Genomic DNA, 13,213 nt, shown 5'->3' on the forward strand with positions numbered 1-13,213 from the left:
TAAACTGTGTTACAATGTGGTAAAAGTTTTCCTTGTTCAGGCCCTTCAATCAGTTTAACAGTCACATCAGAAGAGCTCCTTACTCGTGAGAATGCAACATACAGTTGCCCATGTGAGAGACTGAGAGTGACAGTGTGTTTTACAGACAGTGTAAGAGAGAGATACACAGAGTGATTGTGTGTGTGTGATGTCTGTGTGTATGTGTTTGAATGACAAAGTGATTAAATGTTTGTCTTCCCTTCCGTTCTGTGCACTTGCCTCCACTGATGTTCGTACCTCCCTGTATATGATTGTTTGTTAGAGATTCAATCCACTCCACTTCCCTCCTCCAAGTTCCGTTCTGTCTGGTTCTTCGTTCCTGTGATGTCGCGTTTGTTTGCTTGGCAACTATGCAGAGTTCCGTTTCCTCAACGTGAGGGTGGGGACAGTGAGAGCCAATGAAACGCTGAATGACGCTTACGAACCCTACACTGCCACAATGCCACAGAGTCAGCTTCAGAATGTTGGAGGTGCTTTTTATTATATAGGATATCCTTCTGTTTTGTGTTTCTTTTGCCATCATTCTTTGTCTTAAACATACATACTGTATTCTCAATTACTCTAGGCTTGATTTGGTTCGCTTGCTTTTCAGTTTCACCTACTAGCGTTCACCACATACAGGTCAGCATTACATGATATCTACCTATAATATGCTGTATTCAATATGTTCTTGGATGGCTATATGTGTTTTTAGTTGGTTTTGTCATAAATGACTGATTATGCTAATATGTACGTTTTTTTGTTTTATAATTGTGTATTCATACTCTCTACATTATTTTGTCTTAAATTGTGTATTGTGTATTTTATTTTAACTTGAAGATGCTTGAGGCAGGCGTTGTTCGCCGAAACACTGTGCCGTGTCGAGTCTTATCTACCATTAAAGAACACTTTTTTTTTTTATTTTTTTTGTCTCCTTGGTTTTGTTTGGAAGTGTCCTGTTGATCATGCTACTACTTTGTTTCTGCTGAAACTAGTAATCACAGAAAAGGAAAAGTGGCAAGAGTGGGCTTAAAGTTATAGAGGCTGAGAATAGACCCTGACAGCATATTTCAAACAAAAGATATGGCACCAGATTGAGAATGGGCAGAGAGAACAACTGATGAATTAAGAATTACAGTTCATACTAAACACTTCACGTACATACAACTCTGTGTCGGCTTACAGCCTGGTTAGAGAAATCCAACCATTTATTCATTAAGAGCATAAGCCCCAGCCATAGTAGAGGGTTTCCCATTCGTGTCTCTGGAAAGAGTGTGTAGTGCCTCTGGCTTATGTGCACCTTTGTTCTGGGATTATGGCACTATGACCTTCATTCGCAGTCACCTGGGGGGCTTTCTCCTAGTTGAACAGACTCGCAGGGGGTTATATTAGAGGCCTTACACTTTCTATGTGGAAATTACATCCTCATGTAAATGACAGTTCTAGAAAGAGCTTAGTTTATAGGTGAATATCTGTAATACTAATTTAAAGGGGTGTAATGGGGGTGTGGTTTGGGCATGGCCTGGGCAGGTAAAAACTCTACATATGTTATCCCCATTTTATGATGGAAATGCACATATGTAGGAGCTAATATTTCCAATTGGGGATTTACAGGTGCTCCTTGGCACACACAGATTTTTTAAAAAAGTGCTCAGTAATGCCAGCCCTGTACAGGAGGGATTAAGGGAGGTATCCTTCTTAATCTCCCATTGTTTATTCCCCTCACAAAATTGAAAATAAAGATTTTAATTTCTTTATTTTAATTGAGCAGCATTCACACATATAGGCTTATAAAATGGCTGACAAACACATACGAGTTGCAAAATACCAATTTACATGTGTAAGAACCAGCACTTAAACATTTAAGTTCCCATGTTTTTCTCCATTCATTTTTTCCATATCTATGGTTGTGAAGGGGATGTTCTCACTGTACACACGAGCAAATACAAGCATTACCTCTTGCAAGTATTTTAGAAAAGGTTCTGTGTCGGCAGATCCTTTTTCTAAAATACCACCAGAGCTGAGGTGTCCTAACCTGTACATCTCATTCCAGTTTCTACATTCTGTGTAAAATGGGGTTTACAGTCTGTTTTGGGTTTTTCTTTTTTAAGCTTCTCAGTTTATCACAATCAAAAAAAGAAATCACATTTCTTGTATCTCCCTCTAAATACTAGGAATGCAACCTAAAAATTGAGTGATGAACATAATAAAAGATCAAACTACATTGTTTACACTTGCTTTGTAAAAATACTGTACATCTTCATGATTGTTTCCGAGGAGTTTCACCTAATTGCTGCCAACACAGGAGTCAGGGTGACGATGGGCCATATTTGGTGGCACTGTCCAAAGGCCTGAGCATATTTGGCGTGCTGTTCAGCATAAGGATGCAGGTTTTCTTAGGGTTTTCCAATCAGACTGATGATTAATGAGGATTCCTCTTTATCTAAAAAAAAAAAGGTATGTCCTTTAAAACGAGGTGTCTCTGGGTTTACTGGGGTCTTTTTTTTTTTTTTTTTTTTCTCCACAAATCTTTCATTGAAACTTGCTAAATACGCCTTTGAATACCTGATTTATGATTGTAGGATTATTGGTATAATTTTGATATTGAATTCTACATATTCCAAGATAATAGGGTAATTAAAATCACCCACTATTATTGTGTTGCCTACTTTATTGGCGTCACTAATTTCCTTTAACATGACTGTATCCGTCTGCTCATCCTGGTCGGGCAGACGGTAGTACACCCCTATCACCGTCCTTTTCCCCTTAACACTTGGAATTTCGATCCACAATGATTCCAAGGGGTCTTTTGTTTCCTGTAGAATTTTCAATCTATTTGATTCAAGGCTCTTGTTAATATACAGTGCTACTCCTCCCCCAATCCGGTCCACTACGATATAATTTGTACCCCAGTATGACAGTGTCCCACTGGTTATTCTCCTTCCACCAGGTCTCAGAGATGCCTATTATGGCCAATTCTTCTCTCAGTGCAATATATTCCAATTATCCCATCTTATGTCTTAGGCTCCTAGCATTTGCATATAGACACTTCAAGCTAGACTTGTTATTCCTTATTATAGCATGTTGATTACTTGACAGTACTAATTTGCTATCTTTTGTCCGGTTTTTGTTATGTCCACTTTATTTGTTTTCACCTCTTCCGTTATGTCTACTGTTATAGAATTTTATGTCATCTGCAAATTAGCATGAGTTTGTAAGCAAAACATTTAAAAAGAGTTGGTGCCATCCAAGGCCCCGGGGGCATATCTTGGGCAGTTTGCCTTCAGGAGAGTGGACTCTTACTGCTCAAATAGGCTCTCATCCAGTATATAACATTCTGTTGTACTCTCGGAACATTCGGCATGCTCACCTCTCTTACACAGATCAATGATCTTGGGGAAGTCACTTAATCCTCCATTGCCTCCAGGAACAGGAAAATACCTACTGTACTGAGAAGGGTGTGAGCTAAATCCAGATCCATTTTGTATGAAGTCCAGATAGGCAGAGTCCACTGCATCTCCCTGATCTATCACTTTTGTCATCTCATTAAGGAAAGTTTATCTGACATATTCTTCCCTTTGTGAAACCATGTTGTCTGGTGTCCTGTAATCTGCTTTAAAAGTTCTAACATAAGAGTAGCCATACTGTGTCAGACCAGTGTCCATCTAGCCTAGTTTCCTGTGTCATCTTTTTCTTTAGTATTAGAAAAATAGAGCATGCCAAGAGATAAGTCACAAGGCCTATCCAGTCTGCCATCCTTCATTGCAGACCTTCATCAATCTTTGCCATTTCACTTCTTTTCCCCACCCCCAGAGATTTTTTGAGTGCACCACTGAGTTCCCTAATGTACTGATGGTGTTACCTGTATCATTTTGTCTCAGGTAAGAGCTCTTATGTGGGTCTTGGTTTAAATATTTAAAGAATCTTGTATTATAAGTCTAGAAGTATTCAGTGAAATTTCTGATTGATTGTTCTTTCAGAGGAGAACTTAGAAAAGTTCTTGAACACATTTTTCATTTACCTGTGTTATAGATTTCATACACAAGATGTCAGTGTGACTCTATAACATCTTTAGTAGACCATTTTCTTGCTTGTAAAACCACGCCAGTGAGCAGCCTGTGAGCAGCCTGTTCTAAAAGGCACAGATGGTAATGAAGATTTTTAATTTAGCATCAGTAAACATTACTATATGAAATTGTTCACCATGATGGCAATCCAGTAACAAGTCATTCTTTTTTTCTTTTTGTTTTCCAGAGTGACACAAAGCCAACAGACGCAAAGAAGAAGATTCAGCATGTGACATGGCCATGAGTTAGTGACAGTGATGGCATGACAATTTAGTTTAACTACATAACAAACTGATTTTAGAACAGTTGGGTCATGTTTATTGACCTGCCTACAGTGCAGTATTTATCATGTAACTATAAAAGAATTCATATTACCGTGGAGCTTCAAGTTCAGTCGATGTTCAGCATTTTCAGTAGTCTTTTCACTTTAAGTGGTTGACAGGTTCTTGTAACCTGGGGAAGACAACTCTGGTTCCCAAGAGTCTCAAGCCACTTAGCTTTTCAAGATGTCAACACTGAATATGCATGAAAGGCATTTGCATGCAGTGTTTCCATTGTATGCAAATGCATCTCATGCATGTATATTGTGAATATCTTTAAAAAAAAACCTGACAAGCATTTGGCTCTCAAGAACCAGAACTGCCCACGCTGTCTTAGCTCATCACACTACATAGTGAGAAAGTTCTCCACATCACACAGCACAAGGGATTTCTTTCCTTAAAAATTTAATCAGGTGTTCGCATCCAACGATGAAAAGATGTCTTGTCTAAATTCAGTCCTCGAGGGCTGCAAACAGACCATGTTTTCAGGATAGCCCTAATGAATATGCTTGAAAGATGAGCCAGTGGAGGTAGTGGGCATAAACGTCTATCTCATGCACATTCATTAACTAATTCTATGTTTACCTGAGCTCCCTTTATTTTAATGCAGACACGATTAAATAATAATCCTTCTTAATGACTGCAGTTCAGCTTTTTTTTTTTACTGTTTATTATCTAGATTTTATCTTAAATTTTACAGATATCATATTAACATTTACTCTGTACTTTCCTCATTTTCACTCTTTCATACTAGATTCATTCTCCGGATTCAACAAAATCCTTATATAAATTACAATTCTTATAAGTGTACTCTTACACCAAGGAATTTACATGATACTGGGATTATTATAATCCCTTAATGAGAGATCGCCTCAGATCTTAACTTTTCATAACATTATAATATGGTAATACTCTTAATAGTCTTAAATAATAAGGATAAGAAATGTTCTTTAAATATTCAACTGGCAATTCAGTCGTGCCGCTGATACTCTTCAAATCTAGTATCACGTATCCTCCTTGGATATTTTCTCCTTCCGTAATGGTCTCAGTATCACTCATTGGTCTCCATTCTTTTGTCTATGGTAGACCACCATCTGTAGCTCACACCTCTGTGATTAAAGTCCGTTACATTGTGTTTCACCAAACGGCTTCATCAGGGGTTTAGACTGTAGTAAGAGTAAATACAACACCTCACTATAACATCAAACTTTGTTCTACATTTCTATCAAACTAAATACTTATAACTGTCATACCTTTCAACTTTTTACCGGTTGCTCGCACAGGATCGATCTCACAGGGGTCATGGAAAAATGGGCCTGCAGCTGTAGAAAACGCCAGTGCATGCGCTCATTTAATATATCAGCAGGTAGCCAATCAGTGGTATGAGCTCATAACCCTGCCCATTCCACTTCCTTATTGAGCCCCGATGGTAGTACTGTATTCCATTCATGTATCATTCTCTGTTCTGTATTCATCATTCTATGTAATACATTACCTACATCAGCTTTTTCAAATCTTTTTAAAACTACAAGACGAAGCTGAGAAATAGTACGATTCATAGTCTGCCAATGCTCTACCAAAGGTGTTTCCGTTTTGGATAACCTTATATTACTGAGATGTTGTGCTAAATGATATTTTATTTTTTTCACTGTTTGACCTATGTACCATTTGCCACATGGGCAGATGATTCCGTATACAACCATGTCAGACTCACATTCAGTCCTACTATTCAAATAGAATCTTTTATTAGGTTGATTAGGTACATTAATCCATTTACTTTCAAGAGCATAACTGCAGTATACACACCCCTTGCTTTTAAAATGTCCGCATTCCCGTTCCTGTGCATTGATCTTTTTAATTAAGCATTCTCCAATGTTGCTCCCTCGTGAGTATGCAAATCTGGTCTTTCTATCAAAATGTGGAGAAATGGTTAACATCGCCAATATTTATTAATAATGTTTCTAACTGCAAAGATTCCTGGCTCATTCGGTGAAACACATATGATAGGACTGTGTGTCTCTCTCGGTGGCTCAACATCTGTCAACAGCCATTCTCTCTGCACATTGTGTGCCCTTTTAAAAGCTGTTCTAACAATTTTTGGGGGATAACCCCTTTTTAAAAGACATTTCTTCGTGTCATATGCTTGTTCCATTAACCCAGTTTTTTCCGAGCATAATCTTCGTATTCTTAAAAATTGCCCTACAGGAATGCTGTTTTTCAAAGATAGGGGATGATGACTTTGATAATGGAGTAAAGTATTACGATCGGTTGGCTTCCTGAACCCCCGGGTGACAAAATTACCCTCCTTGTAACTAATATGAATGTCCAAAAAGCAGACCTCTACCACCACCTTGACTGGAAAATGTGATGTTATCATCTGCACTATTTAAATATGTTAGAAATATTTGTAATTCTTCCCGACTACCTTTCCATATCAATAGTACATCATCTATGTACCTTCTCCATGATACTATAGATGAACTAAATGTATTGTATATGTATTTTTCTTCAAAGGTAGACATGTAAAGACAGGCTACCGTGGGGGCTACCGTAGCCCCCATGGCCACCCCCTTCGTTTGTAAAAAGAACCTTTGTTGAAATTTGAAATAATTTTTAGTACTCACAAATTTAGCCATTTGATTTAACAGAGTTATTTTCGTCTTTGAAAAATCCCATTTTATCCAAATAATTATTGATTACTACTAATGCCTCTTCCTGTGGAATGTTCATATATAGTGCGTTGACATCAGGGTTACCAACATTACTGATGTCTCTTGCAGAATTTCCAATTGCTCTAACTGGACTATCAGGTCTTTAGAATCTTTAATGCAGGATGGGGACTTCTGAACCTCAGTTACTAAATGAAAATCTAAATATTGTGAAAGCGGTTCCCATAAGGAACCCCTACCATTTACTATAGGGTGGCCTGGTGGTCTTTCCAAGTTTTTATGAATTTTGGGAATAAAATATATTCGAGGAACTGTTGGATATTGATGTTGTAAATATTTATATTCCTTATTAGAAATGATTCCCGATTGGCTTGTTTTAACATAATTTCTACTTCATGGTTATACTCTTCAGTTGGATTATAATGTAATTGGCAATAAAAAGTAGTGTCAGTCAACTGACAGTTTGCCTCATTATCATATTGTTCTTTATCTTGTACTATAACCGCTCCATCCTTGTCTGCCCGACTAATCACTAATGATTTATCATGTTGAAGTTGCTTTAGAGCCTGCCACATTTCTTTATTCATATTGCTATTACTCTTTTTCAAATTCTTTTCATACTTAGACACATCTTTTAACACCCACTGTTGAAACATGCTAATTACAGGGTCAGTTGGTCTCGGAGGCACCCATGTCGAGGGAACATGATATTTACTAAGAAAAGTGGGTATAATATCTGCAGGATCTTTCTCTTGTAAATCCTCACCAAAGTGCTTACGTAAACGGAGCTTCCTAAATGTATAAAGCTTTATGCACTGAAAAAGAATCATATGCTGTAGAAGGGACAAAAGACAATTCTCTAGATAACATTAGCTGTTGCTGAGTGGTTAATTTTTTTGATGAAATATTAATTACGCTTAATGTGGTTTTCTCTGTACTGTTTTGGGTCGCTTTCCCCCTATAGATGGAATTTCCGAAGGTTCCACTCTGGTTTCTATTGGTGCTAAAAAATCTTGTGATTCTGTGCTCATTGTCTCCCCTTTCTTTTAGGAATTATTTTCCTCCTCCGAGGACTCGCTAGATGAATTAATAAAGCCTACTCGTTTTTGCCTTTTATTCCTTCTTGATTTATTGTTGTTCCGGTCCATCCATGGATAAACATATCCATGGGTGTAATCCTGTGCATCTCGTTTAAACTTTGATATTTTTTGTTTACGAATTTCTATTGTATATTTATCCATCACCTGTTTATGCTCTTCCCATTTTTTTTAGAAAAATCACCTTCCGAACTACTAGTTTTTACATCCTGTATTTTTTTGATCTAATTCTTCCTGTGAGGTACGAATTATAGCATTTAATTTCTGTATTGTGATTAACATTAAATCTAATGAGCATTGGGATATGAGTTTGTTCCACTGGGCTACATACTCACTATCATCCAGGAATCGAGGTTCCTTATTTAAACGTAACCCCCTAGGGATACGTTTCACATGGCAGTACTCCACAAGTGTAAGAGAATGATACTCTGTTCTTATCAGATATTTATTTAATCTTTGGATATCTGCCCAATCAGTACATGGCCCCTCTATATTCTCTCCAAACAATCTATTGCCCCTTAATAGGCTGTTAATTTGTTCTCCCGACATCCCTGTTTTCGAGGACCATCCTGCTGCAGCCATGATGTCTCTCCATGCTATTAACTAATTAACTATGTCTACCTGAACTCCCTTTATTTTAATGCAGACACAATTAAATAATATTCCTTCTTAATGACCGCAATTCAGCTTTTTTTTTACTGTTTATTATATCTTAAATTTTACAGATATCAAAGAGTATGAAAGAGTGAAAATGAGGAAGTATAGTGTTAAGAGTAAATGTTAATATGATATCTGTAAAATTTAAGATAAAATCTAGATAATAAACAGTAAAAAAAAAAAAAAAAAAGAGCTGAATGCAGTCATTAAGAAGGAATATGCATATTCTTTAGGGATATCCTGAAAATCTAGCCTGTTTTTGGCCCTCACAGACCAAACTTGAACAAGCCTGTTCTAAAGTAGAAGCATGCAGTTCTTTAATGTGGCATCATTACACTGTAATAACAGCTGAAGAAATGAAAAGATGCTCTTCCACCCTGATTTATATAAAGGCCCAGTCATTGCACACTATCATGGATTTTTGAATGCTAATATCGTGTACCATAAGAGTTGCTGTTAATTTCAGGAGCTGACATGCAAGAGCGTCTTAAGTTCTTGCTGAAGTTTGATCTGTTTCACATAAACAATGTTCGGGGCAGTTCTGTGACTGGGTGCCTCCATTTAGGTGCCCCAAGGACACATGCAGGTGAATTTTCGAAAGAGAAGGGCGCCCAGCTTCCGACACAAATCGGGAGACGGGCGTCCTTCTTGCAAGTTTGCCCAAATCTGCATAATCGAAAGCCGGTTTTGGGCGCCGTCAACTGCTTTCCGTCGCGAGGACGACCAAAGTTCACGGGGGCGTGCTAGCATTGTAGCGAAGGCGGGACTGGGGTGTGCTTAGGAGATGGGCGTCCTCGGCCGATAATGGAAAAAAGAAGGGTGTCCCTGACGGACACTTGGCCGATTTTACTTGGTCCATTTTTTTTTCACGACCAAGCATCAAAAAGGTGCCCAAACTGACCAGATGACCACCAGAGGGAATCGGGGATGACCTTCCCTTACTCCCCCAGTGGTCACTAACCCCCTCCCACCCTCAAAAAAAAAAAAAATCTTTAAAAATACTTTTTTTGCCAGCCTCAAATGCCATACTCAGGTCCATCGCAGCAGTATGCAGGTACCTGGAGCAGTTGTAGTGGGTGCAGTGTACTTCAGGCAGGTGGACCCAGGCCCATCCCCCCTACCTGTTACACTTGTGGTGGTAAATGTGAGCCCTCCCCCTTCATCCCTAAGGGCTATGGTAGTGGTGTACAGTTTGGGGGTTTGGGGGGCTCAGCACCCAAGGTAAGGGAGCTGTGCACTTGGGACCTTTTTCTGAAGTCCACTGCAGTGCCCCCTAGGGTGCCCGGTTGGTGTCCTGGCATGTGAGGGGGACCACTGCACCACGAATGCTGTCTCCTCCCACGACCAAAGAGCTTGGATTTGGTCGTTTTTGAGATGGGCGTCCTCTGTTTCCATTATCGCCGAAAACCGGGGCCGACCATCTCAAAAACAATCTAAGGTCGACCTAAATTTCATGATTTGGGTGTCCCCAACCGTATTATCGAAACGAAAGATGAATGGCCATCTTGTTTTGATAATACAGGTTGCCCCGTCCCTTTACAGGGCCGTCCTGTGAGGACGCCCTCATGAAAACTTGAGCGTCCCGTTCGATTATGCCCCTCATGGTGCGAGCCCATTCTATAATAGCATCTGGCTGCCTGGTATCGGCTTGCCTTACGTTTTCACATCCAGAGTTGCACCAGCCACAGACCTGACGTAAGTGCAGTCACATAAAAGCAGCAGGGACATGCATACATTACAATATTCTGTAAGTAGTGAGTGTAAGTAGGGAACCCCATCCATGCCCTGCCTTGCCCCCTTGCATTTGCACACTATGCCCTGGATTCTATATAAGGCATGGTAGGTAGTGTGCATTAAACTGGCAGCACGCACCTTAGTTGAGTAACCAGCTAATCAGTGATAACTGGCCGATAACCAATGATCATCAATAATAGGCAATAATTGGAATTTGTGCGCTTCTTTTTAGGCATATTCTAAAAAGAGGCATTCATAAATTTTAATGCGTGTTGCTGAAAAGGGGGCATGGCCATGGGGAGGAGTGTGGGCATTACTTAGATTTATGCGTGTGGTTATAGAATTCAGGGAACGCACCTACATTTAAGTGTGGCTTTTTATACCAGGTTTTAGTGGCATAAATGGCTGTGCCTAAATGTACCAAAGAAGGGAGTAGTACGATTAGCAGGGCTGCTTCTGTAAAAACAAAACAGCAGCACAAGGAATATAATGAATAAAACCTTTATTCTTCAGGACCCGACACAGCACTGTGTTTCAGCTCAAAGTCTACATCAGGGGTCTGTACACAAAATCACTGAAGGGTATAGAACAATGGAATCACTGGAAGACAGTCTTGATAAAGACATGATCCAGGAACTTAGGGTCAGCGTGTAATGCACAATGACAGTATACTAAAAGGTTCTGTGTCAGTTCTGAAGAATAAAGGTTTTATTCATTATATTCTTCGTTTTGCTGTTTCTTTACAGAAGAGTCCTGCTGATTACACTACTCCCTTCTTTGGTATTTGTTGACGTAGTGGTATGCAGTTCTCTGCTTTTGCGTTGTTCCTTCGTGCCTAATTGCAAGCATGTTCCCCGGCCCTCTGCACTATTTTATAAACCGCATCTAACTTTAGGAGTGGTTTATAGAATAGCACTTAGCACTTTTTTTGGACACATCTCTATTTTGGACACCATTTACAGAATCTGGCCCTATGAAAGTTACATACACCCTTACAGAATAATGCTTAGGTGCCCTGCTGGCACTTTCACAGGCAAATGTCCACTTCTGCACATAAGTGCTAGTATTCTATACATTTACATGCACAAGGGGCATGTAAATATGGCTGTATAAATTATAGAATTGCCCTTCAGTATCTAAGCTGTGCTTCCATTAACCCCTTCTCACACACTGATGAGAAAGTTAGAAAAAGGAAATATATTAAATCCCTTTTTTTTTTTTTTTTTTTTTAATTTTCAGTGTTTTGTTTCATCTTGAAAGTAAGGTTGTTAAACAGGTGAACTGCGTAACGTTTTGCTTCAAATTGAAGTTACTATTGCTGTCATTCAGGATAGATGCACACTTAGGAAGCACATTATCATTAGTATCTATATGCGTATGAAGTCCAGAAAAAGTCATGAGTGAAATAAAAAAAAAAAAAAAAGCAAATGAATTAATGTTAAGCCTTTATAAGTATACATAAATGTGAATGAAATGAGCTTGTAATAATCAAAAGGCCTTGTGTATTAGGACTGAAAGACTTTTTGTTCATTCCTACATGTGTGCATTTAAAAGTAGAACTTAAGAGGAGATGCAGTACAATGATTGTTTTATCATCCCATCCTTTCCTCTAGTGTTGTGTAGCCCTTACCAGGTTGCTCCATCTTCTGGTGCCTACTGAAATTTGGTAGTACAATTATGTGTACTTCTAGAAATGCTGAAAACACTTGTAAAACCTTAATAGTAAAACACACTGAAGAGTTGATTTTTGGATGGAAGGTGATAAGCAAATTGTTGCTGTTGAAGAATGTAGGTCAGAGTTCTAATTAACTGATCTCCTGCTTGCAGTGATCTGATTCTTGTTGGTATCCTTTTTTGCACTTCCTAAAATTCCCTTTGCCATCACTTGGGGTTTTTTTTTTTCACTCTAGTCTACCGGATTGATCAAGGTAAATTTCCATCCTACATATTTACTGGTTAGGATTCATTTGAAACAAGGTAAATTTCCATCCTACATATTTACTGGTTAGGATTCATTTGAAACAAGTTACATTTCAACCCAGTTTTCCATGTATGCATAATGTAGCACCACAGGCATAAATAGCAACTCAAGGAGCCTGTATAGTGACCTGCAAAAGTAATGTGAAGCCCTTCTTTATAAAGGATCTTCTATGAATACAGAGATACCGAGTATAAGAAATCTTATAGCAATGGTAACCACTAAATTCCACAGAAGTATCCACTTGCCTATTGCTTTTGCTCCAGTGTTTCCTCTGTGGCTCTTTGATTTAAGGCTTGTTTTAGTTTTAATTCTCTTACACCTTTAATTTTCAAAATCCAATTCCCAGAGTTCATCTCACAGTTGCTTATATTTACTGTTTTCATACTCTCTGGATGAGTGGTGCCCCCGTATGGTTCTGATTGAGAATGGAGCACCAATGCTCTTGTTTAACCATCCCTTCCCCCCACATATTACAAATTTAAGTGGCTGCCGCTTTCAAACATGGAGGCTAATATTGCCTGTAGCTGGTATTCTCCAAGGACAGCAGGCCATTCATTCTCACATACCCTCCCACTTCCCCTTGGTTGATTACATGCTATAGTATTGTACTTTTAGTCCTGCACTCTTGCGGTGAGCGGGAAAACACTCGCTCTTGTGCAGTGGGGATGCT

The 13,213-nt window shown here is 38.9% G+C and overlaps 1 protein-coding gene across 1 annotated transcript in view; it reads left to right on the forward strand.

Annotated features, from left to right (window-relative positions):
• The window catches only part of C4H2orf49 (chromosome 4 C2orf49 homolog), a 31,327-nt gene extending 24,421 nt beyond the window's left edge, over nt 1-6,906 (forward strand). The window contains exon 4 of the mRNA XM_030201456.1: nt 4,273-6,906. Within this exon, the coding sequence (XP_030057316.1) occupies nt 4,273-4,329 (57 nt within the window). The 3' untranslated portion in view covers nt 4,330-6,906. The remainder of the gene's footprint in view (nt 1-4,272) is intronic.
• The last annotated feature ends 6,307 nt before the right edge of the window (nt 6,907-13,213 follow it).

Source organism: Microcaecilia unicolor, chromosome 4, assembly GCF_901765095.1.
Source record: "Microcaecilia unicolor chromosome 4, aMicUni1.1, whole genome shotgun sequence".
Lineage (NCBI taxonomy): Eukaryota > Metazoa > Chordata > Amphibia > Gymnophiona > Siphonopidae > Microcaecilia > Microcaecilia unicolor.